We start from the raw sequence: 24,657 nt of genomic DNA on the forward strand, positions 1-24,657 counted from the left end.
GGTTTACATTTGCTTAGTTGAAATTAGTTAACTGATTTAAGTATTACCAAAATGACAGTCAGTCCACGGGCTGAAAACGAAGCCCAAAATATTTTTCATTATATTCATTCGTTTTCTCTTTCAAAAGCTTTCTTAATGCCATATTAACGTCAAAAATGACAAATGATTTCAACATTTTAAGTATGAATGGTAGGGATCTGATATAATCCTCGTTTTTCATCATTATTATAAACAAGTAATGCTTATACAGCGTAGCTTCGAAATTAATAAAAGCGATTATTTTTTTTGTAGAGCTTAAAATAAAAAAGTTTTAACTCATATTTTAAAATGAGAATTTTATAACTGCATAATATTATAACATAGCATATAGCAACATAGCTTCGCGGTACGCTTCGGATAAACCTAAAATCTTTAAAAAATTACCAAACGTAAAATATTACAGTATACCAGTTATTGTCGTTGGTAAAAAGGAAAATTTTAAATTCCAGCGGCATGGCACAGAATATTTATTCAATATTAATCGAGGGAATTCATACAAAAGTTTAAGCCTACAGTGTACAGTTAAGCGCCGGCCATGTTGCCGTACGTGACGGCCATTTTGAAATATTCCCGACATTCGAAATTGACGCGAATTCACCTTCAGAATTTTTGTGCACTGGACTGTTAAAATGAAAAATGCATTTGAAATGTATCGTGAAGTTTTTAAAATATTTATGAATTTAATCTTTTATTAAATATTTCCTTGCTATTTCTCATTTTATACGATGAATCTGGAACTTTTATTTTGTAGTTAGGTTTTAATAATAGTGGGATCTTTTTGCGTGTTATTTCCGTTGTTTGTATATAGGAGAAGTACATACAAACCGTTGTTAAATCCGTATTAAGTAAACTACCTACTGTATTGCAGAATTAATTTAAAATTCGGACTTTTTATGTAACTTCCTTTTATATCGTGGGCGCGTGGTAACTTAATCTGGTTTTAAACATAAATATTCAACACAGTAATCCTTTTAGTTTCAAAATCAAACTAATACTTTACTAATTAACTCCAACTTTTTAGTTTGAAGGCAAATCATTCATTTTATAGGTAGATAATATGATAATACCTAGTGTACCTACGTAGTACAGCCAATAACAAAAGTAACCGAACAAAATTCAGATTTACTGAATCACAAAAGCTTTAGTTTTCTAGCAAAGCTCTAGTAGAATGTTAGACCAGTATATGGCACTTTTGAACGTCAAAACAATTTATATAGGAACAATATTAAAAACTAGTGTCAGTCTGTCGGTCAGTCTCCTATTGAAGCTACCGCTTGAAGGTATTCCTTTCCATATCTCAATGAGAGACTGCTCTGATAGCCGAGTGGTTGAGGTGACCACGCCAAACGCACTGAGTACGTCGTGTCACGGGAACGAAACCCGCGTAAGACAAGCATTTGTGTGATCCTCGAATGCTTGTTCTGAGTCTAGGAGTATTTATGCATGTGACTTGAAACCCCTGGCAGCACAAGGTTTAAATTCCTTAGGTATAATGGGAGTCGTTTTTTTTACTTTTTCTTCGAAACCTTCGATTCTTATTTTCTTCGAATTTACTCGTGGTAAACGACTTTGGTGCTGATTGTACCTCTTTGAGTTTTCCCTTTAAATGGCTAACTTTATTAATCCCCGTCGATACGGTACCTTTGACGTCCACTGGACATATTATGGCCAGTATTGGGGTTTGAGTGGCATGGATCCTCTTTGGTGAGGCTGAAAATTGGATTGAGTGCGGTAATATCGTAAAATATTGGTGGATTGTGTTACGAATTAAAATTATTTTAGCTTTGAAGTTCATAACTTGATCGTAAATAATATCTATATTCTGTATATTGTACTTGGTAATTTTTTTTTATATATGATAGGTCAAATTCACAAGGTTAAGTTGACAAAGAGAAAAAGACAATTAACAAAAAAGATATATATATTTTTTTTTATGAGAAGTCTGAATTTTTTTTGCCATCAGAAACTATGATAAACGTATAGAGATATGCTTAGAAGTTTCGTTAATAGCTACACATTTAGATTTTTCTTCAAATAAATTACACAATAGTCTTTTCCAATTAATCACCTACGTATTGTTTCTCTACACCACCTCTTGGTTGACTGTTAGAGAATGCTCTTTCGTTAAGTCTGCCATTGTCCTCACAATCTGTATAAGAATAAAAGAAGAAAAACGAATCAATCAACTGAAACACCATCCAAAAATCTCCACTATCCCACTCAACTGCAAAATTTAAACAAACCTTTTCCTCCAAACGTGAACGACTCAATCAACTGAAACACTGGCCAAAAATCTGTAGTATCCCCAATATAAAATTGAAATAAACCTTTTTCTCCAAACGTTTCCAACCTCAAACCATATCAAAACAAACATCGGATCCTTACAAAGAGATGCCATTCCCATCCATTGTGGTCCAATTCTCGTGACGCGAGATACGGGATTCAATATCGCAATGTACTCGTCAGGTGGACGGGTTCGGATAACACGTCTGTAGGTAACGGTTCAGTCTGGCTGGTATTTTTCATTTTGGAAAATATATTTTTGTTTGTTTGTCTTATTGTAAGCTGTGTGTAAAAGAATAGTATATAACAGAATTGATAGTGATACTGTAGTGTGTAACCGTGCATGCGCTTTTGGTTTTATATAATTTTACAAAATGTAAAAAATGGAAGCATAGAAGAGACCCTGCCAATGCAAAGGTTGAGTCAGAATCATGTTCATTGATTTAGCATTTGGTACAGGAGAATATTTATTTTAAGTATAAAAATAAAAAGAAGAGAAACTTTATCTAAAGCCGAAATTAAACTTATTTTTTTAGGGTTCCTACCCTGACAACCGGTTCCTGAGCCGACGGCGCATGTCCATTTGTTATCAGGCTGAAGCTCATGAACCGTGATAGCCAGAAAGTTTCATTAAATTTCACAGACGACATTATTTCTGTTCAGACAAACAAAAATAAAAAAGGGTTACGCAAGGTTCGATCCGGTAAAAATTTGATGGGAGATCATTTTATTTTTCAAATTTGGTCCTCTTAGCCTAATTATATGGAACCCACAGAATTCTTACTCCATACATAAACTGGACCATTTCTTTTTTGACGAATTTCAAAATAAAAAAGACAGGGAAACTCGGTTCCGGAAATCCGACTAGAACGTTCCCTTTTTGTATTTATTCTTTGACAAGTCACAAGTGATTCGTAATAAAACCCCGGTTACTTTGAACATTTCATTTGGTAAAGCCCCGCTGTTGGTTTCTCGGAAACAACCTAGGATTATTAAATATATAAAAAGTATTTTCACATCTTCCACAGTTTATTACAATTTCTCAGAGCTGAAAAAAGAACTTCCAGCGACTGGTAATTCGTTATTACGTGTTATTAAAAAGGATGAAATTAGGTATATGTACTTGTTGTGATCATACAAAATAGATATATAAATAGAATATATTTATATATGTGGTGATTGCCAAAAATTGTAAAAGAAAGAGACATTTCTTAGTTTTTGATGCATAAGACTATTATCATAAGAATGAGAAACTTAACGCGTGTATATCTTTAGAGTTTACATACATACCAAATATTACCAAATAAGTTAAATAATATTTAAGACAGGCATACAAAAAAGACATAGTAAACCAAAGGAGAAACCCGTTTCTGGGCCTAGCCGTTACACGAATGAAATATGTACCAAAAAATTCTACAAATTGCTTAGTTAACCCATTTAACGCCAGCATTGGAACGCCAGCTCCGTAACGCCAGGCCCAAGTTTCTAAGAAGTTTGGTTTTCTCCTTTGCAAAAATGAAACAGTCACCCATATTTCTTGGACCGAAATCCTCGATTAAGACTATTAGCGGAAACAGAAATACGTTATCAATAGAGTTTGACATACTGACGGCATTCCTTTTCAAAATGTCCAATCAAAATAGGTGCAAAATAACTGAATTCCTAAACAACATAAAATAAAACTAAAAAGATAAATCCCAGTTAGTGTTTAAAAGTAGACCTGTAAAAACAGCTACATATAAGGTCAAGAGCTTATAAGAATTTAATTACACCTGATAGCTATAATTATGAAAAGATTAAGGCCTAATGTTCTGCACTTAATCCTAGCTTATATCACTAAGTTCAAGTTAGCCTACTTCTTGGCACGTGTAATCCGCAAATTACTTCTTACACGTGATTCAAGACTTCAAGTTTTCTCATTTGCTCTATTCATATGGGGTGAGATCGTAGTTAGCACTTATAATTAATTTTCCAGCAAGCTAAGACGAGAGTCATTACCATCATATTTATTGAGACGGTAACTTAGTTGCAACAACAAGGATACAATTTAAGATTTTGTGGAACTGTTAGTATATTAAATAAATTTACCTACCAGAAAAGTTTAGGCACAAAATACCATTTAAAAAGAGCGCTTTTACTGACAAGAAACTGACACAAAGAAAACTACTATTTCTCTAAATATTATGATAAAAGGACATATATTAAAAACGGTTATGAAGAATATTCTTTATACTCTGTGAAGAATGTGTCTCAACTTAATTATTCTGAATAAAAATATGCTAACGACCACCTAGCTCGTGGTCGCGGATAAATTAATATTTCTACGAAGATAATGAAGACAGGCCTCTTACTGTTGATGGATGTGGCATGTCGAGGCTGACCTTTAAGGTTCAAATAAATGAGCTAGGGCTTTTTAGTTTAAGTAGAGCTAATGTTGCAAGGTTTTTGAGGATAAATTGACGGTATTTGTCAGTGTTATGAAAATATTTATTTAGTAAATTATGTACATACTAAATAGTTACAAACACAACATTGTAAAATATGATGTACAAGCGTCCTGCTTGATGGTTTATGTTGCTGATAATACATTTTTTTTGTTAATAAAGACTTTTCTATCGAGATTAATAGAGTTCATTATTGTTGCTCCCTACAAACTGACCTCATCGGTAATTTGACATCTGTGGGAGCTTTTATCTTATAGGTGTATTTGAGTAATTTATATCGGATGGATTTCTTCCCATTCTCTTAAGCTTAATCTCAAATAATATAATATAATATATGCGGACAACATCAATTACATTGTTCTGAACCCTAAGTAAGTTGCTGAAGCACTTGTTTTATGGAATTCAGATACAACGAAGGTACCACAAACACCCAGACCCAAGACAATGTAAAATTGTGAATTTTTACATTGACCCGACCGGGGATCGAAACCGGGACCTCAGAGCTAGCGACACCTTGAAACCGGTGCTCACGCCACTCGACCACGGAGGTCGTCAAATGTAATTTATATCTGCTATCTTTTTGTTCTAGCAATCTTCTAGTTGTAATTATGTGACATAAAATGCCACATCCAATTAATAAGGTCATTCCCACATCACAGTTGACAGACACTCGAATGGGGAAATTATGAAAGTTTTGAGCGTAACAAAACACTGTTCGGAGCGATGTTTTTAATTTACAGTACACAGCGCTACGGATGCCTGCTGAAAATGGTAGGTTTTATGTTTTGTAACTAGGGATCACTGGAGATGGGAGAAATGAGTTCGTCAAGGATGTCTGTTTTTTTTGCATGAGACTTTTAATCAGGCATAACTTAAAAAGTTAAAACGCTAGGTACTATACTGTCAGAAAGTTACAATATAATGATATTTTAAAGATCTTTAAAGGTTTAAAAACATTATTAAAGCTGGATAAGTACCTGCATTCATTTATGAGATAAAATACGCTCACAATATAATAATATTCGAATTTAAAACATTTAGGGGCAGGCCAAAAAAAACAACATTAATTACATTAATTTACGAGATAAATTAATGTTAATTTTTTTTTTTTGCCCAGACATTTACTTACCTACGTAGTTCATTGCTCAGGCGATTTCAAAACACAGTCTCGTATTGATGGCAATTACACGCATTTATCGGGCGGCTGCGCCTGCCACCATTTAATAGCAATTTCACACTAGCTCTCTTATTGCTGAGTTCATAAAGTAGGCGCTCGTAAACTTCAGAATGGTGCTGTTAATTGTGTTAATAACACAGCTGCCTTATTCGGTCACTTTAAGACTCAAAGACATTATGGCTCGTTACGTGATTAAAGTAGCAATTAAACTTGTAGTTTCAGCACAGCCTATTCAGAAATCCTATCAATACTAAAAAGGAAGCGAATCTAAACGTTTCTTGAGAGTAGTTTGAAAACGTCTAGCTATATACACAATTTAACACTCTAGCTCTGTACTGCGGTTCCGCTCTTATCGATCGTGGCGTTCAGTTATAGTTGGCAGCAATCAGGGATTATCAAATATAATTTGAATAATGGATTCGTGTGGAAAATACAGTTTTATGTGCAGATGAATATAATGCAATTAGATTTTGGAAAGTATAATATTCCGGTAATTTCATACAACGCCATATACTAGACAAATGACGTTACGCTTATTGAAAACGTTTGTACTGGGTGGGAGTCGAACCAAAGACCACCGCTAGGCTAATTTTCGGCTACAAATTCCATTTAATAGAATATATAATCAAGAATGCTTGTGTTTAACACGCTCAGTTTACTTGCAGGCATATGTGGGATCTCATATTTGAAACACTAATGTCTCTTGGAACCACTAAGCAGGTCTGCTGTTAGGGCTCGAAGGAAGGAGACGTAACCCTGGTCTACCTTTTAGTAAACCCATCGAGTTTGGGCTCATTGAATTTGTCTTGACTAGTTCTCTTCATGTTTTTGTTTGAGTCGGGGGATTTTAAATTTTAAATTTATGATTTTGAACATGACAAACCCATACAATTTAGACTTCTTTATATGATCACTTAAATACTATTAAAGCAAATTAAATACATATTTAAACATATAAAATGGTATATTCCAGTTCCCGTTTCCAAAGTCGTGAGTTCAGAGTCGTGAGTGGAGCGGTGGTGCGCAAGCGCAGCTCTTTCTAATGGCACTTACATTTGGAACGCTACAGATTGCCAGCCCACTATTTATAGTTAACTGACAACATTTAACAGTTGCTGAAACTATTAGTTAGTTGAAGCTACTGTAGGTTGTGAATTGATTTATATTAATTAACTAGCTGTTGCCCGCGACTTCGTCCGCGTGGTTAGAAGATATAAGTTATGATTTATATCTGTCCTGCTTTTTCCACATTTTCCATTATATATTCGCTCCTATTCGTCGCAGCGTGATGGTTTATAGCCTTCCTCGATGAATGGTCTATTAGAATTTTTCAATCTGAACCAGTAGTTCCTGAGATAAGCGCGTTCAAACAAAAACTCTTCAGCTTTATATATTAGTATAGAAGTATAGATTAAATCAGACTTGCGGCACTGTGGTTCGCTACACATTAGTATAATCGTACCAACGCGACGGTTGCTTAACTTCGATTTTTATTATTTGTTTTAGGTCTGCAACGGAAATATATGTATTAGATATTTATAGACATTTTAACTCTCGAGCTTTCACCGTTCTTGAGATAGAGCATGGTCACAGAGGGACAGACTGACAGACAGACCAAAAAATCTTATTATAGTAATAGGGTCCGGTACTCTGAAAATAGTACTTATCTGGCAAGTCATGAAAAAATAGGGCTTTGAAAAATAGATGTTGTCCTATTCTCCGAACTACTCAACATGTACACAAAATTTCACGAGAATCGGTCGAGTCGTTTTGGAGGAGTTCCTACTAGCTGTTGCCCGCGACTTCGTCCGCGTTGTTAGAAGATATTGCGACTATAACTTGAGGTATAAACTATTCTATTTCTCACAACACAACGAACTGCACATGGTGTGCGAATTTTATTATAATCGGTTTAGTGGTTTAGGAGTCCATTGAGGACAAACATTGTGATATGAGAATTATATATATTAAGATTAGAAGAAGATTAATTATGTACGTAACTATGTATAATTAAGATCATAGAATATATCTTTAAAATGATTACTTTCTACAATAATAGATATATATTATTCCCACCAAGACATTAACGTTACACAAGAACCATTACAGTTCGCTATACTGTGTAACATCTGCAATTAATTGGAGATCTTAGTTCAAGTGGAATATTAATAATGGCTGTAACTTATGTGTGACTTAGATTTAAGTGATGGATTATTCATGTAAGTGTTTTAAGTGATTACCTACTTAGTTCCAATATCTGTTTCATTTTAGTTAATGGTCAAATTGGATGTATGCTTTAGTTTTTAGGATTCTCTACCCAAGTTGGAAAAAAACTTATCATGAAGCTTCAGTCAATCCGTCTATCCGTCTGACAGTTTTCCGTCAGTTCGTACGTTTTTCACCAGGTAGTATCTCATGACCCATGTAAGGTAGAGATTTGAAATTCTCACGGATAATATGTGTCCGTCGTAGCTTGTAGCTATTACAGGTGGAACAAATTGATAAATTTGACGGATAGCATTTTTTGGCAATTTTTTTTTATGGTTGTATTGTACCCTCATCATCTCGAGTACATTAAAATTACATTAAAACCCTTACAATAAATTTTGTATTAACAATATACAAGATTAAATGTTGCTATAAACTTCTCAGTTCTAGACCAATTTATGAACTAACTAGCTGTTGCCCGCGACTTCGTCCCCGTGGGTAGAAGATATAATTTATGATTTATACCTGCCTTGTTTTTTTTCACATTTTCCATTGTATCTTCGCTCCTATTAGTCGCAGCGTGATGGTTTATAGCCTAAAGCCTTCCTCGATGAATGGTCTATTCAACACAAAAATAATTTTTCAATTTGGACCAGTAGTTTCTGAGATTAGCGCGTTCAAACAAACAAACAATCAAACAAACAAACTCTTCAGCTTTATATATATTAGTATTAGTATTAGTATAGATTAGTATAGATTAGTATAGATTATTTTATTCACACATTAAGTAAAATTGAACTCAGAACAAAGAAAATAAATTATTATGTTAATAACATTAAACATGGCGTATACAGATCAAAATTAAATATGGCGGTGATATTTCGCGCCAAAAAGTAATTTGGGCTTTGAATAATTAAGACTTAATGGCCGCTGAAATATTTGGGCGGGAAATAATTTTCTTGCAGGTTATGGTATTTTCTAATAAGTTTAAAGTGGGCCCTGTAGGCACAATTTAATTTAATTAAGGTTTACTTAAAAATGCTTGCGATTAAGATTTCAAAAACATAAATTTTTTGTCAAGTTTTTTACAAAATGTCTATTCTTATTCACTCGTATGAAGTGTGTGTGTGAAAGAACTACATATGAAAAAGTAGTTTTTTTAAAACGAATTCATTTTTTTTGTTCTATGTATCAAGTATTGAGTTAATAAATACTGGTTAGCTCCAACTCTGACTGCTATGCGTAGTGGAGGTTGTTGTTTAAATTTCTACCAAGGACAAAGACTTGGCGTGATGAGCACGACCATTTAATCTGTGTGTAAGAAATATTAAATTATGTTGAGTTGCGTAATAAGCTTTGCATAGTTTGAGACTAATGAAGTAATAGCTAATAAAGTATAAACAGAGCTCTTCCTCTCACCTACCAGAATGCTGTGCCCTACGGGGTCCATAATTGATCATTGTACCTAAAATTACCATCTGTAACTACATAAGGGAAGCAATAAAGTATTGAGTATTGACTGGATGTTATTGTGTGAAAACTGTTTTTATTTTGCTATCACTACCAAGTACACGCCAGGACTGTCGTCATACAGATTCTTCTACCTTTTTGCTCATCTTGCCTTCTCGGACTTAAAGGCATCTATTTAATATTTACCGTTTTTGAATATGCGTCAAATGAATATTTCTCTACTTATTTACATTCAAATGCATGTAAGTGGTATTTCTGTTCAATCACTTTTAATTGCCCTTATCGCAGATAGAAATGTCACTAACTTGTCTTAGGAGAGCATTAAACTTTAAAACTCCAACGCTTTTCCCAAATATCGTAACCAACCCTCGACTATCAGTAATTGCATCAATATTTGTAAACACTTAACCAAATTATAAAGGGCGAATCGATAGAAGGGTCCAGATTATTAATAGACTGTAATCTTATCTCAGATGTAACTTATTAAGTTTAAGAGAAAGGTGTGACGTCACGCGATCCTAAGCCGTAAATTCAAATTGGTGTACGATAACTTTGAAGGGTTTAAACCTATCTGTAACCCTTTGCCGTGATGCTGTTATTCTTGTTAATTGCTTCCCTAAATTAATGAATAAAATAGATATTGAAATGGTTTGGGTACAGCCATTATTCAAGTTGTGTATATTTCGTTGTGTGATTAGTTTTTTTTTCTGGCTTCCTGCAGATATCACAATTTTATAGTTTTTCTATTTTATTGATGACCTTTGAAACGAGAAGCAAAATAGCACAGAAGTTCAATAAAACCATTTATTCACCAACAACTTAAAAGCTAAAGCATGCTTTGTAATAAAACGGTTCCATTTCAAGGATCGTTGTTGGATATTCAACCTCGGGGAAATACAAGGGATATTCACATTTACATTCCGTCAAACATTGGCACATAGGCGCTGGTTTGTATGTCTCGCAAACGTTGGCCGGGTCTCTGTAGCATTGGCAGTTGGTGTAGCAGTTGGTCGCCAAGTCGGCCTCGCAGGAGCAGGATGAGCAGGGCTTGCCCGTGGTGTAGGAGTTGATGCAGGGAGCAGTTGGTAACATCCATGGGTCACGGTTGGTGCAAAATGCTACGGTGGTCTAGAAAGAAGGTGGGAGTTGCTTGGGTAAAGATCTTGTATAATTCTAAGGTGACTTACAGAAGTTACAGACTCTATTTATCGAGTTGAAGAGTTTGTTTGTTTGAACAATGTTTGAAAATCAGGAACTAATGGTCCATTTAAAAAAAATATAACTTAAATCTTCATAACACTAGGACGGTGTCCTTAGATTATTAGGACGTGTGATAAATATCAAATTAACAGTTTTAAAGTAGACTTTGTAAACATAAAAAAAATACGATAATTTTGAAATTTAACGAAGTTATAAATAGAAAAAAAAATAGAACTAGAAATAGAAACAGAATAAATAGAAGTATAACGAAGGTTTCAAAAAAACTGTCCTTTGGGTGAGAAAAATATCAAAATAAATTGTGAAGAGTAACTTACCTTAACGAGATAGATGGAGAAAACTATGATCAAAATTTGATTCATTTTTACACAATTATTTATTTTTCTTTACAAAAGAATTAAGTAGGTCACTGCAAATTTCCACACGTAAATAGACTCGAATCCAGACGCACTGTTTTATTTATGTAAACTTCTAGCTAGGCGACAGGCCGACCTTAAGGTTCCGTACAATATTATTTATTAAATATCTAGAAATACTTTATAGATAGTCGTAAATTTTCCTTTCTGTTATAACCTCCAACCAAGTTCCTTTCACAGGGGGTTTCAGAAATATTTAAATATAAACAGGAAATGATAAACCTAGAATCGGTATTTCTTGTTTTCGCTCCACAATGTATAAAACCAGTAAATATAAAACCGTAAAAAATGTACACAAACACAAAACCAAATGAAATATCTTCGTACATGTAGGTAAGACAGAAATATAAAGCAGTAAAATAAAAAAAAATACATTTAAAACGCAGGGTATGCAGCCACTATAGTGAAAATGATCAAGATATACCTATCAGTTTATATGATTACAGATCACAGAAAGCCATCTTAATAAGCCATTACATTTTCAAAAATATATATTTATACCATAGAATACTTTACCGCAATTATTGTCGGTGAAAGGCGTTTTTCTTGATGCAATGCGGAACTCTAAAACTTATCAATATTACGAAAGTGAGTTGTGTAAACGTATAAACAACTAAATACTCGTATGTGTCAGTTGGTCAAGCGATAGTTCTCTGTTAAAAACGTCACGTACTATATAAAACTAGATTTTAAATTCCTTTGAAGTTTGCGTAACAAGCATATTTTGATTTTGCTGTCATTTTAATTGGGTCTATATTGTTTTCAACTTGTGAATAAGTATTATTGTGGAGAAGTGGTTTTCTGGATGAGATAGCTGGTACGGTGGAAGGTGGTGTCTTCGAGATCGATACCTCTACTATCACTAGAAATATTTTTTGGAGCAATCCATACTTCCATACTTAATATTATAAATGCGAAAGTATCTCTGTGTGTCTGAATCGCTTTCACGCCAAAACTACTGAACCGATTGCAATGAAATTTAGTACAATTTAGATTGTCTAGGATACTTTTTAACTGGAAAGAAGGTCTTTAAGGGTAGTGAGGGGCAAAGCTTTTATGAAACTTTTTTTTGGAATAGACTGGATACGGCTTTGTTATTTGGCTTAAATATTATTTATTTAAGTCAATATAGAAGTAAATCTGTCTGTCCCTCTTTGTGAAATAAAATCCACACGGACGGACGGTGTCGCGGGCAACAGCTAGTTATGTTATAAATACACAGACTGCTCAAAAGTCTCTCCAGCAAAACCGACTCGCCCTCGTGTCGGGTTACCAATTAATGAAGTCTGCACATTAACTAACACAAACTTCAAGTCCCAAATTAAACAAATACAATATTTTTTAACCTTGTATCACAGCATGTTAAAGTCATACTGCAAGTTCTAACCTCGCCATAAAATACTAGCAAGAGGATACCAACAGTAAATCAAGCTTGAACAGCCCCGCAGACATTACCCCCCCCTCCCACTAGGTAGATACGGAGGGGGGGCAATAAACCACCCCGCGACATATCATTACCTTGAAAACGTAACATCTTTTATTTTCTTTAAAATACATTATTTATCTTTTTACCTAGACTCGTAAATGTGTCAGGTATTTTCTTGGGTTTTATTTTGAAACTAGCTGTTGCCCGCGACTTCGTCCCCGTGGGTAGAAGATATAAGTTATGATTTAGGTATACCTGCCCGGTTTTTTTCTCATTTTCCATTGTATCTTAGCTCCTATTAGTCGCAGCGTGATGGTTTATAGCCTAAAGCCTTCCTCGATGAATGGTTTATTCAACACAAAAAGAATTTTTAAATTTGGACCAGTTCCTGAGATTAGCGCGTTTAAACAAAAAAACAAACAAACTCTTCAGCTTTATATATTAGTATAGATATAAGCAACGTAGGTACTTTTTGTGTTTAGTCTATTTTTAAGAAATTGTGTGACAATGTGTGACATAGTTATGTATTCTACTTAGAAGATTATGAATAGTTTTATGATTTAAACAAGATTTTCTTAAAAATGTTCAGAAATTGAAAGAAACTACTTTCTGTGAAAAATTTTTCAAACGATATTTTGACAAAGCTTCAAGAGCTTATACTTTTTACTTTTAAACTTTACTTTAAGTTGGGTAAAAAACTCAAAATTACTACTTAACCTCTTTAAAAATGTATAGGCTTAGCTACAATTTTTAAAACTTATTATTTACAGAAACGCGCCTTCAATCACGCCTAAATTCAACATTATTCATTGCAGTAGTGGTAGAATTCTCTTCTCAGTATAAATGTAAATCTAGATTTAAGCTACTTTCTAGGACCAAGGCGTATTGTGTAAGTAACTCCGCAATAAGGAAGATACAAACTGAATATTTAATGCAGCCTCTGTATATGGGCCGTAAACCTGGGCCACATCTAATATACAAGGCAAAGCCTACCACCAAGTCTTAAAGAAAGATTATTGCAAGCGTCTGAGCGAGATAGCGCATATTGTAGTGTATATCGGCATCTCTTTTCCACACCGGCAATAACTTTAAGAGAGAATGGTAGCTCAAAAGGCCTTGTTTCAAGGTAGTACTTCCCTACCTGCAACTACTAGTAATATTATTAAGAAAACTCGGAAACATTCGTTGCGCGTTTCATTACATTTTTACGACTTCATTTGATAATTTAAGTATTGACCTTTAAACTAACACGTCGCTTGTTTATAACTAAATCTATAAAATGAAATTATGTAATGTAATGGTGCCTGTTATAACATCACTGCGTATAGGTAGAGATAGATTTAAGTTCATCCTTTACCCGTCGCGTTATCTTGTTTATTATAATAGTGACTGAAATTTATAATATCAACAATTTTTGCCAAGTGATTGCTCAGTTCGTTCAAACTAGAGTTAAAATTAACATGCAAAATATGAAATGTAAAATAACTGACTCATAGTGGTTTCTTAGGTTTACGCGAATGTTAGACATAGAAATAAAACAACTTTACTTTAATTTTAGAGACACAATAAAAAAATCGAGTCGCTATCGCCGCGCACACGCGTTAGGACTTCTACACTTTATTTGCTCTCCACCTTATAAATACAAGATCAGCTGTTCCGCAGACAGAGATAGTCAATAATGCAGCGATGCGGTCTTTCGGTAGCGTAGCTTGGATTCTACACCAATTAAAATAGTCAGCCATGTTCGTTGAGCTGTCTCCCGGGAAATCTGATTCGTGGCTGAAATCAAATTAATTCTGGTTTATTCGAACAGAGGATACCGCATCGAGCATTCATGTTAATTCAACCCGACCACAGATAAAATACGTAGACGGATTCCGTTTAAAGGAAATGAACGCGTTATTTCAGGAAATCAAATTTTCTGTATTCGTATCTTTGAAGTCATTTTCATCATTGGCCTAGCCTTTTCCCAACTATGTTGGGGTCGGCTACCAGTCCAACCGGTTTCAGCTGAGTACCTGTGTTTTACAAGGAGCGACTGCCTATCTGACCTCCTCAACCCACTTACCTGGGCAACACGACACCCCTTGGTTAGACTGGCTGTCAGACTTTTTCAAGCTTCTGACTACCTGTAACGACTATCAAAGATGTAGGAATAACAGCCGGGATCCACAATTTAACGTGCCTTCCGAATCTTTAAAGTACAGGTATAAATAGTTCTAGTATCCTATCTATAGTTTATTCTAACATATTTTGAAGTTACATTGTTACTTACAAAATTATGGACATAAAGTAATCTGAAATAAACGAATTTAATTAATTTATTTAAAGTAATTGTTTGATTATAAATCTTAACCGGAAAAAGCATTTTCACATTAATTCCAAACATTAATTCTTACCAGCCAATGATAGTACGGAATCTATATTCTGTCGTTGGCTTATCTCGTTTTAAAAAAAAAAACAAAAAACGTCGAAATGATTGCCATTCTAAGTGCCTAATTGTATTAGAAAGAGGAAAAGGGAACACTCGGTTGGCACAACGCTGATGTAATTCGACAAATTGCTAGACAATGGAACCTTTCTTCACTAATAAAGCAATATATTCTAGGAATTACTTTAAGACAACGAACTTTACCTGAAAAATAATCAAATTGAAGTAGTCCTTTGACAAACTTAAAGTAGTCGTAGTACTTCTTTGAATTATCCGGAAGCCAACACCTAAATCTAAAAATATGTCTGTTTTTAATTTTCATTTTGGAATGCACTACAATGGACTACGTACGTCTCTTTCTCAATTTCCCATTTTTACTCGCCCAAAACAAATCTGTTGCTGTCATGTACTTAGGTATACACCCATAATACAAGTCTTAAATTTTCAAATGAAATTAATCATCATCTACTTTACGTGAACAATAAGATACTCTCTTTAAATTGAAATGAAACGACTTTTACGGATTTTATCGCGGTTTAATTTTTGGTTTTAGTTCCCGACGTTTCGACACCTTTGCAGGTATCATGGTCACGGGCAGACTGAGATGGTGTTCGTCTTGACAGAAGATGTTGCTCGTTCTACCTTCATATTTTTAATTAATTATTTATGGTCCGACCTACGCAGTATGAGCTCACTGTGTCGTGATGTCTTGCAGCGCTGCTCTTGGGTTTAGCTTTGAGTTTTTGTATTATTGGGTCCGCGATAAAATCCGTAAAAGTCGTTTCATTACAATGTCTAGCATTCGCGTAAACCTAAGAAACCACTATACTCTCTTTAAAATTATCAGTACTTAGCGACCCAGTTCGAAACACTTCAGGATTTATTTAACTGAAGCTAAATTACGCTACATACTCTGTAGCGACTTACAAAGCGTCGTAAATAAGCCAACTCCAGCCTACTTTCATTAATGAGATTAAGAAGTTTTAAAAACGTTTTTGTATCAGCTCGCTTCTCAAATATTAATGCTTCGCGAAGTTCGCGGAAATTCGGTCTTAAGGAAAACTGGAGTCGATAACATGGACGTTGTGTCAGAACCAGTTTTTAGCAACGGATTTGGATAATATATTAAGAGGTTCTACAAAATGATACCTTTTTTATCATTTCTTTGATATTAGGGAATAATAAGCGCTCTACGTGTTGTTCGAAGTTTTTTTTTCATCAAATCATAGAATAGGTCAATATACCAAGTTCCAAAAAAATTACCCGAATTGAACGTAACTTTGGTAAATTCGGCGTTTCAGAAAATAAAAATATTTGTATCGTTTGAAAAATGTAAAGTTTATGTTGGTAAATTCGTCTTGTCTAGTCAAGCAATCAAAACCTCCCTCAGAACGATTCCTTCGAAGAGTTTTAAAACAAAATATTGTCTTAAAATCTTCTGTATCTTTAGCGAAGAGAACAAAGTAACGTGTTTATCAAGTTGGTCCATATTTCACGTCAGATTTAACAAAAGCCGAACAAAATGACAGTGACTTTAACTCTGTTTCAATTGATCTGTTCATAGAAAATGTGGGTTCAACGTGGGCGTCATTCAAAAACGCGTAGAGGAATTTATCAGGTATTTTTTTGGCTGTTGTTGTTTATTTTAACTTAGCTTCGTTGGTTGAAAAACTGGATCAAAATCACTTTGATAAATTAATTTAGTGAAGTTTTACTATGTTAGCAGAAGACTTAGAATGTCGGAGATGGGTTTTTGTTTAAGTATAGCTATACAGACTAATTACAATTGTTTTTGTGGGTGTGTCGTGTCTTTTTTTACCCACCAACAAAATGATGACTGTAACAACTGTTGCTTAACCTCGATTATTATTTGTTATTATTACATAGGGGCGGCAGACGGCAACAAGTAATTGCGCGCGGAGTAACAAATTCCCGATCTTCAAACGTACTCCGTTTCAGAATGGTTGATGCCATTAATTGAATTCTCATTATTTTTATAAATGTAAGGCTTTCCAAGTTTTCTATTCTTTTCGAATACACATCTAGTTGTAAGACACAGTTTACGATGTATGGTGGCGGTCCGCAGTGCGTCGCTCCGGTCTCGTGCGGTTATTTATGACTTACCGTCTAGAAACACTCGTTAAATGTTATGTTTACAATAAATATTTGTGTTCTCCTAGATTTGTGGCTCTATGAATCGTCTTCTTGAAATACTTGATGTCGTTAGCAGAGATATTTGAAATTTTTTTTTTCTGATAGATTTTTATCCTATTTCTTTTATATTTTTTTTTTTGGTAGTTTTGTGCGAATTTAAGTTTATTTTTTGCCCTACACGTAGATTTATAGACTTACCGCTCTGGTTTAGATTAACCTTTATCATCATGACCGGCTGGATGTCGGTTATAGCTGCAAAAACATTCCCCTTCTTAAACGCAATCGGATAGAAGTAGCCTATGTACCAAATTGTATGTACCTTTAATACCAAATTTCATAGAAAAAAGTCCAGCCGTTTGGACGTGAAAAAGTATTAAACGTACTCACTCACACACACACAAACATTCAAATTCTTTCATTTATTATTTTAGAGTTTTTTTTTCGGGTTCATCTGGTTTTTTACTCGTGCCCTCAAAACGTGTTCTCGAAAGAATGAAACAACTGTCCATTTATCGATAATATTTATTTTCAATTCAATAGTGATTGACTATTATTAGGAATGCGGTGTACACAGTTATTATATTAAAATATATGTATTTCCAAAGCTATCGTCCATTTTACAGCGGAAGTGATATGTAACATGTATATACAAGATGGCCGTTCAATTTTAAATATAAAAATATATATTTCGCTTTATATAACACTGGGAAAAATATTTTGATCAATTTTACACAAGGTTGTGTAAGTTGACCAAAAAGACACGTGTATTTTTTCATATTATAATCGAAATTATAAAATGAAAACGTAAGAGTGAGATGTTTAAGCAAAAAATATATTAGCATAATTTAAACAATAAATATCAATATATCTTTGCTTTAATCATCAATTATAAGAAAATAGAATATTATTATACTTTTGAAAAAAGTAACAAAATATAATTTAAACAAAAAATTATACAGTTTAATGTTTTTTAATCACGTTGTGCTTACATTTAATAAAACACGTGTTTTAAAACAGCTGAGCGGAAATACACGTGCTTGGCTAAAGTACTTCTTATACCGCCAACGAAATGATATAGTTTACTGTAACGAAATAGACACGTCCTGAAATTATAGGTGCTGAACTGCGAATTAGTGTCACAATAATTCAAAGGACCTGTATTTAGTACTATAGTAAACTTTACTTCAAAAAGAGTCCTTTAATTAAATTGTTTTTAATTCGTTTCAGATTTCCCTCTGTTGCTTTGTCTATACTATATTTGATGTGTATAAGAATATCTAAAATGTCTTAGTATTATTGGTATTCAAATAAATGTTCTATATTGTCGCAGTTATCTTAAAACCATTTTGATTTATGAATAACGCTGTAAGCAGACCTTCAACATAGTATTTTTATGTAGAACGCAATTATATTTGTACATGTTAAGTACCTATAGGATGTGCTATCACAACTCTCTATTTTGATGAAACAATATTTGTATTAAAACGTAATGTACCCTTAGGTAATCATAAAATAAAAATACATTGTTACAGAAATAATAATCACTGTGTGACAATCATAATTATTAAACGACCATCTTATTAGCGGAAAATATACGAACTATTTATTAATAAGAGAAAAATTATTTTAATAATTGGCACCGAGACAATAAATATCTAAATTATTATATTTCAGAACCACTATTATTATTCTGTTTTATTATTAACTTACGTTATAATGAATTGGCGAAAACAATTTGACAAGATGATCACAAAATCACAGGAGATTTTCAATTCCAATGAAGCAACATTTTTTACAAATAACCTATAATTTTCATGTCTTTTCAAATGAAATACTCAAAATCAGTCGTGCGCGAGAAACAATTCAGTTTTCTATTGTTTGCAGAACTTGGTTTATTATTATTTAAATAATACTTTGTACTAATTAGGATTACTACTTAAGTTGTTAATTGTAAAATGGCTGATGATACGATAACTACTTAAAAATCCTGTAAGGTAAGCAATGGAATATTTTTCTTTTATTATAAGCTCTGTTAAATAGAATCTAGGCCAATATGAACAACATTGAGATACAGTATACAATTGTTATTAAACTTTAAACAACGATAATCAATTCTAAATACGTATTATTTAAAACTTTGAGATATAAGCATAGAAGTTCTAAAAACAATAGAAAACATGAAAAAAAAACAACTAACTTATGTTTAGCACAATATCCATTCAGGTAGATATAAGAAATATATTTACAATAGTTTGAGTATCAAGAATATTTGAATATGTTCTGCTTTACTTGTAAAGCTGGGTACAACCTTATTTGTTGTACTTTCGTGGTACAACTGTAGTTGTGATCAGATGTGATGCGTCGCTGCTTGAGCGGTAGACGAGGATCCAGCACTTATCTAAAGGAACTTGTCTTAGGCGTAGCTCTGCGCGTGCTCTAGCGGTATGTTGGACAGCTTGTTGCCCTTCTCCACCCAGTTCTTTAGCCTCCCCCGCAGCTCCTCCAGGCTCTTGGATTTGGCTTTGTTTATCCTCTTGTACTTGACGTCTTTGGGTTTGGTGACGTTCCGGTGGTTGGACATCACTCGGTTGTAGGTGACGACGTGGTTCGACTTCTGTTCTGGCTCCTCGTCGCTCTCGGCGTTGGAGGTGGCCTCATCATCAGACTCGTTCGCTGGAGTCATCCTTTTTGGCACGTAGGTGTAGGACCAGACCTCTTTCTTGGGCTTGAGCTCCTTGTCGTTGTCTATGCTCTTGACCTCTGCGGTGAGTACGACGCTCCTCATGCGGAAGTTGTCCCGCCTTTGTGCGAGGAGACTCGTCTCCTTGTACTTCTCCTCATCAGTTTTGTTAGCATCATTGAGCTCCTTCTCGGTGCTGTTCTGCGCACTGAGACCTTTAGTGGAGTCGCCGTCGACTTCTTCCTCGACACTGTATACGGTTTCGAGAATCTCTGGTCTACGGAGGAAACCATTCGACCGCCTCACGACATTGTATTTCAGGTTGGGGTCTATGGCATCCGATATCGACCGGACTATGGTAACGCTGTCAGGGTTCGCCGACCTGAACCGCGGCACGTGGGGGGCGCTGCTGTCGAAGTCGACGTCCTCCATGATCACGGCGGAATCTGAGTCGTTGAGTGAATCAAAGTCTCCAGTGATGTGAGTATCTTGGAGCATATCCCTGAAGTCTGGGATATTTTGTACCATCTCGATACCATTGTCGAGTAACTTGGCTTGGAGAGACTCAATAACTTTCTGTTGTTTGATGATGATAGTTTCTCGCAATGCAAGCATGCTGGTGATCTCTTTCTGTTTGCGGACGAGGCGAGACTCGAAGAGGAGCAGTTGGCTGGAGAGGGACTTGAGCTGTTCCGCCTTCTCCTTCTGCAAGCGAGTGACTAGTTCCTCTTGAGTTCTGTGCGCACGGCGCCAGGTCAGGAGCTGGTGTGCTTGAGCACGATACTTCATTCGAAGATCTCTGCAACAAAAAAAACGTTTACATAATCATTTGCTATAAAGAAACTTTTAGGAACTTAAAGCCTAACGGGGACTCAATTCAGTCAACTCGTCGAGTTGCATTTTGCAATGGATACTGTTATTATTTATAAACATAGAATTCATTGCTCAATCCTATCTATATTTCATTAACGATTATTCCATTGAGTCACATAGGTATGATCAAAAGGTTGTTTCGTCAGTCAATTTTCTCCGAGTCAGGATCGTGACGATTCATAATATTTCGTTACCACACTACTGTATTATTTTGACTTACATTTATTGACAAGTTATTGCTATGTGTAATATTATAGGCGCATACATTTTAATGATTTGGTTTCTTAATGACGGACTTTCACATGTTAACGATTTCTTTTGTATAAATTGTTGTTTAGACTGACTTATTTACATCAAAGGTACTCAAATACCGATCTAAATATTGGTTTCGGAGCCCTTTAAGAGAAAGCTGAGAGGTTATTAAGCAAATTAACATCAATTATCACAGTTGAGTTTTACTTATTTCTGTAATAGCCTGGGAAAGATACACATCTGTGCACCTCTACCAGAGTAAGCAGTTACTGCTTTTATTAGTTTCCAGGTTTCGATCGTTTTTATGACATTTATTCCATTCGCTGTTAATTTAGTTTCTTTAGAAGATACAAAAAAAAAACTAGCGACATCGACCTAGTAGTCAGTTTGTGACACTTCGCCGTAATAGCGGTGATTGTTTTTTAGTAGTTTCAGAGGTATTTTCTCTAACCTTATCCTGGGGAGTCCCATCAACCATAAAAACTCCCGCAGCTTTTTTGGAATCGAGACTTCCGCTTGTACCGAATAGTATGCTGTCTCGGTTCCGTATCTCTTTAAGCAGTGGCAGTAGACGCTTAAGTCCCAAATGTCGATGATGATAGATCCAATAGTTACCTGATAGTCCTCCTAGCCTCCTCCAAGGTGTGTGCCTCGAGAGGGTCGGTCAGGGATGCCGCAAGTGATACGTCAGGCTCCGTTGGGCTGTTCAGAGCCGACTCGCTCCGGCTGTCGACAAAATGACACGAAATTAGTACACGTATCACCGTAATTTATTGGGCAATTTATTACTGTTATTACTGTGAATCTAATGCGCGATGATTTTGTTTAACTTAGATGTTCCTTTTTAGAAATGTTCCATCTTAATAACATCGATTCTCCCCTCGCATGTTTTTCTACACAAGTTTAACATTTTCAAGTCACAGTGAGGCACACATGTGAGAAAAAGACAAATTTTGAGGAAATAGAATAATAGTCTGAAGTTAAATAAATAAACTTTTAACAGACTCTATATCCCTCTATATACGGATTACTAAAAAAGAAGAAACGCGAGCAGATTATCTATTGCATAAACTTTAAATAGTAAGCTTTAAGCGAGTTTATAATCGCATAATATAACACAGAAATTTATATCACCCTTATAAGAAAATCCCTTGCAAATGATAGGTCTACCTTTACAATAAATCTTCAAAAAACAAATAACCTGCACAGAACTAAAAGCTCAACTAATTACCATTTTCATTTGTTCGGCTTTCCCCACGCTGTCTCACCCTTGTCAATACAGGTATATAGACACATTAAAAGTTAGACAAAGCCCTAACTTTGCACTTAGCATTCATGATTGTAAGCCACTTAGTTATTTAGGACTATGTTTGTTTAACGTGATTTTCAAATGAAAATGGACTGACGGAAATTTGTTATTTGATTTGGGTTCGGCGAAAAACTTTATAGACTTGTATATGTTAAGACAGGTGTTTTGGGCATTTATGTGTGAAGTTCAGATTAGCTCTTAAAGGGAGAGATTTATTACTTAATTTTACTCAGATAATTAAGAAATCGATTCGCAAATTACTTCATTTCAATGTCTCAAATTATAAGACAATGCGAAATCTTGCCTTACGCGCTTTATGGATACACAGTCGTACAGAAGCACGGACAGAAAGCGGGCCTCAGTCTGTTACTGAGGCCCGCGCGGGTCGTTCTGTTCTTACTATTTTTTTACGAAATAAATTAAAAAGAAAAGCATTCTTATATTTCGAGTATCTTAGAAAATATAAGTTTCGTATAATATGAGTATGTACTTGCGGTATTCAAATTTAAAAACTTACTCATAAGCTTGTGAATTGATTACGCCAGTGTTCTCAAAAGCCTAGATACATACATCAGAATCATCTTAATTACAATCAGAAATCTGTTCTAAACTGTAAATAATGAATACATAATTGAGTACATGAATTTAACATTAGAAACGGTTGTTTCGTTATAATTGTGCCTGTATTTGTGTATGCAAATCAAACTGGAATGCGATGCATAATTTATATTAATACGAATGTTACGTATGGGTATAATTTACGTACAATATAATGGTACATTTTACACTGATTACAGTTTCATTAGTAACTAGCTGTTGCCCGCGACTTCGTCCCCGTGGGAAGAAGATTGTAGAAGATATAAGTTATGATTTAGGTATACCTGCCCGTTTTTTTTTTTCACATTTTCCATTGTATCTTAGTTCCTATTAGTCGCAGCGTGATGGTTTATAGCCTAAAGCCTTCCTCGATTAATGCTCTATTTAACACAAAAAGATTATTTCAATTTGGACCAGTAGTTCCTGAGATTAGCGCGTTCAAACAAACAAACAAACTCTTCAGCTTTATATATTAGTAAGTAAGTAAGTATAAGTATAAGTATTAGTAAGTATAAGTATAGATAAGATCAGGTATGTTAGTGTAAGTAAAATAAATTAAAATGAAACGTGTGTAGTATAAACCAATATTCTGCAACATGGTAAAGTTTTAGGTACCTACAAAAACGACGCTTTTAAGAGCTAAGGTCCCTCAGACCCACATAGCAGTTCAACTTATAACACTCCTCTTAGACATCATGAGATGGGTAAAAATTGTTGATTTTATCAGAACTTTATCAAAGAAAACTATCTAGATCCTCTAGATATATATCTAGACCCTCTTTCAAATTAAACATCGGCAAAACACAAAAAGCTTACCAGTCTCATTTTAAATCACGGATACCGACGAAAAACATCGACTTTTTTAAGGTAACATTTTATTCAGGCCGAAAACCAGATGAACTGTAGAATTCATGCTTCCCTACTAAACCCGACACATCTACATACATTGGTGCTTGGTTCTGTAGAGTCTATGCTATTGGAACTAGGTCACCCTTACCTACACGCTTTTAAACATCTATAAAACATTTACACGAAGTCAGTTTTAAATGCTTTTTTTTCTCCCTCAATGTTATTACTGAAGAGCAAGTATTTGCCATCTCTATCCGTTTTGTTTCCTCTACAAATATTTTTCGGAAAAAGTCAAAGAGAAAATATACGTTATCTATACTTATAAAGCCCAGTTTTCAAGATACACAAACTTTCGCGGCTACACACGCCTGATAGTAGTTATCGCTGCAAAATGTATCTTAATGTCGTTTCTTGGGATTCAAGTCTACCATATACTGGGTTTATCTTAATCGTTTTAGTTATGGAACATAAGAGAGCAGAAAAAGTAGGGATAAATGCCCCATCTACCTACATTACAACACCAAGTATCCGAAGAATTAACAAAAGAAACACTCCATCATTTTCATCAGTCAAAGATCGCCTTAATACTACGATAAAAGCTATACGTAATTTTGACGTCACATCGATATATTTGACTCCCCAATCCATTTACTCTCCGTAACCTGCGTAGGTCGGTATAAATGTACATTACAATAAAAGTATTATACGTAAAGCCCACGCTTCACAAGTCAACAAAGGGCCCTCAAAGACGACTTTATCTTAGGCTGTGTTCTTCAGTTATTCTATATTATATTCGGAATCCCTCCAGCCGAGGCTAAAACAGCCTTTCTG

At 34.6% G+C, this 24,657-nt stretch overlaps 2 protein-coding genes across 2 annotated transcripts in view; both read right to left on the reverse strand.

Annotated features, from left to right (window-relative positions):
• Positions 1-9,898: 9,898 nt before the first annotated feature.
• Positions 9,899-11,521, reverse strand: LOC113493907. Its single transcript, XM_026871939.1, has 2 exons — positions 11,157-11,521; positions 9,899-10,749 (listed from the first exon to the last, which is right to left on the reverse strand). The coding sequence occupies exons 1-2, from the start codon at positions 11,199-11,201 to the stop codon at positions 10,441-10,443; spliced, it is 354 nt and encodes a 117-aa protein (XP_026727740.1). The 5' UTR covers positions 11,202-11,521; the 3' UTR covers positions 9,899-10,440.
• A 6,694-nt stretch (positions 11,522-18,215) lies between these two features.
• LOC113494565 overlaps positions 18,216-24,657 on the reverse strand; it is a 153,885-nt gene continuing 147,443 nt past the window's right edge. Inside the window, exons 3-4 of the mRNA XM_026872957.1 lie at positions 21,687-21,797; positions 18,216-20,745 (exon numbers count right to left, since the gene is read on the reverse strand). Coding sequence (XP_026728758.1) covers positions 19,680-20,745; positions 21,687-21,797 — 1,177 coding nt within the window. The 3' untranslated portion in view covers positions 18,216-19,679. The remainder of the gene's footprint in view (positions 20,746-21,686; positions 21,798-24,657) is intronic.

This window comes from Trichoplusia ni, chromosome 5 (genome assembly GCF_003590095.1).
Source record: "Trichoplusia ni isolate ovarian cell line Hi5 chromosome 5, tn1, whole genome shotgun sequence".
Taxonomy (NCBI): domain Eukaryota; kingdom Metazoa; phylum Arthropoda; class Insecta; order Lepidoptera; family Noctuidae; genus Trichoplusia; species Trichoplusia ni.

Bases quoted from the DNA above. Each gene is read 5' to 3' on its own strand.
- LOC113493907 (XM_026871939.1), bottom strand. From the start codon at position 11,201: ATGAATCAAATTTTGATCATAGTTTTCTCCATCTATCTCGTTAAG. The intron at 10,750-11,156 runs GTAAGTTACTCT...CCTTCTTTCTAG, and splicing joins TCTCCATCTATCTCGTTAAG to ACCACCGTAGCATTTTGCAC.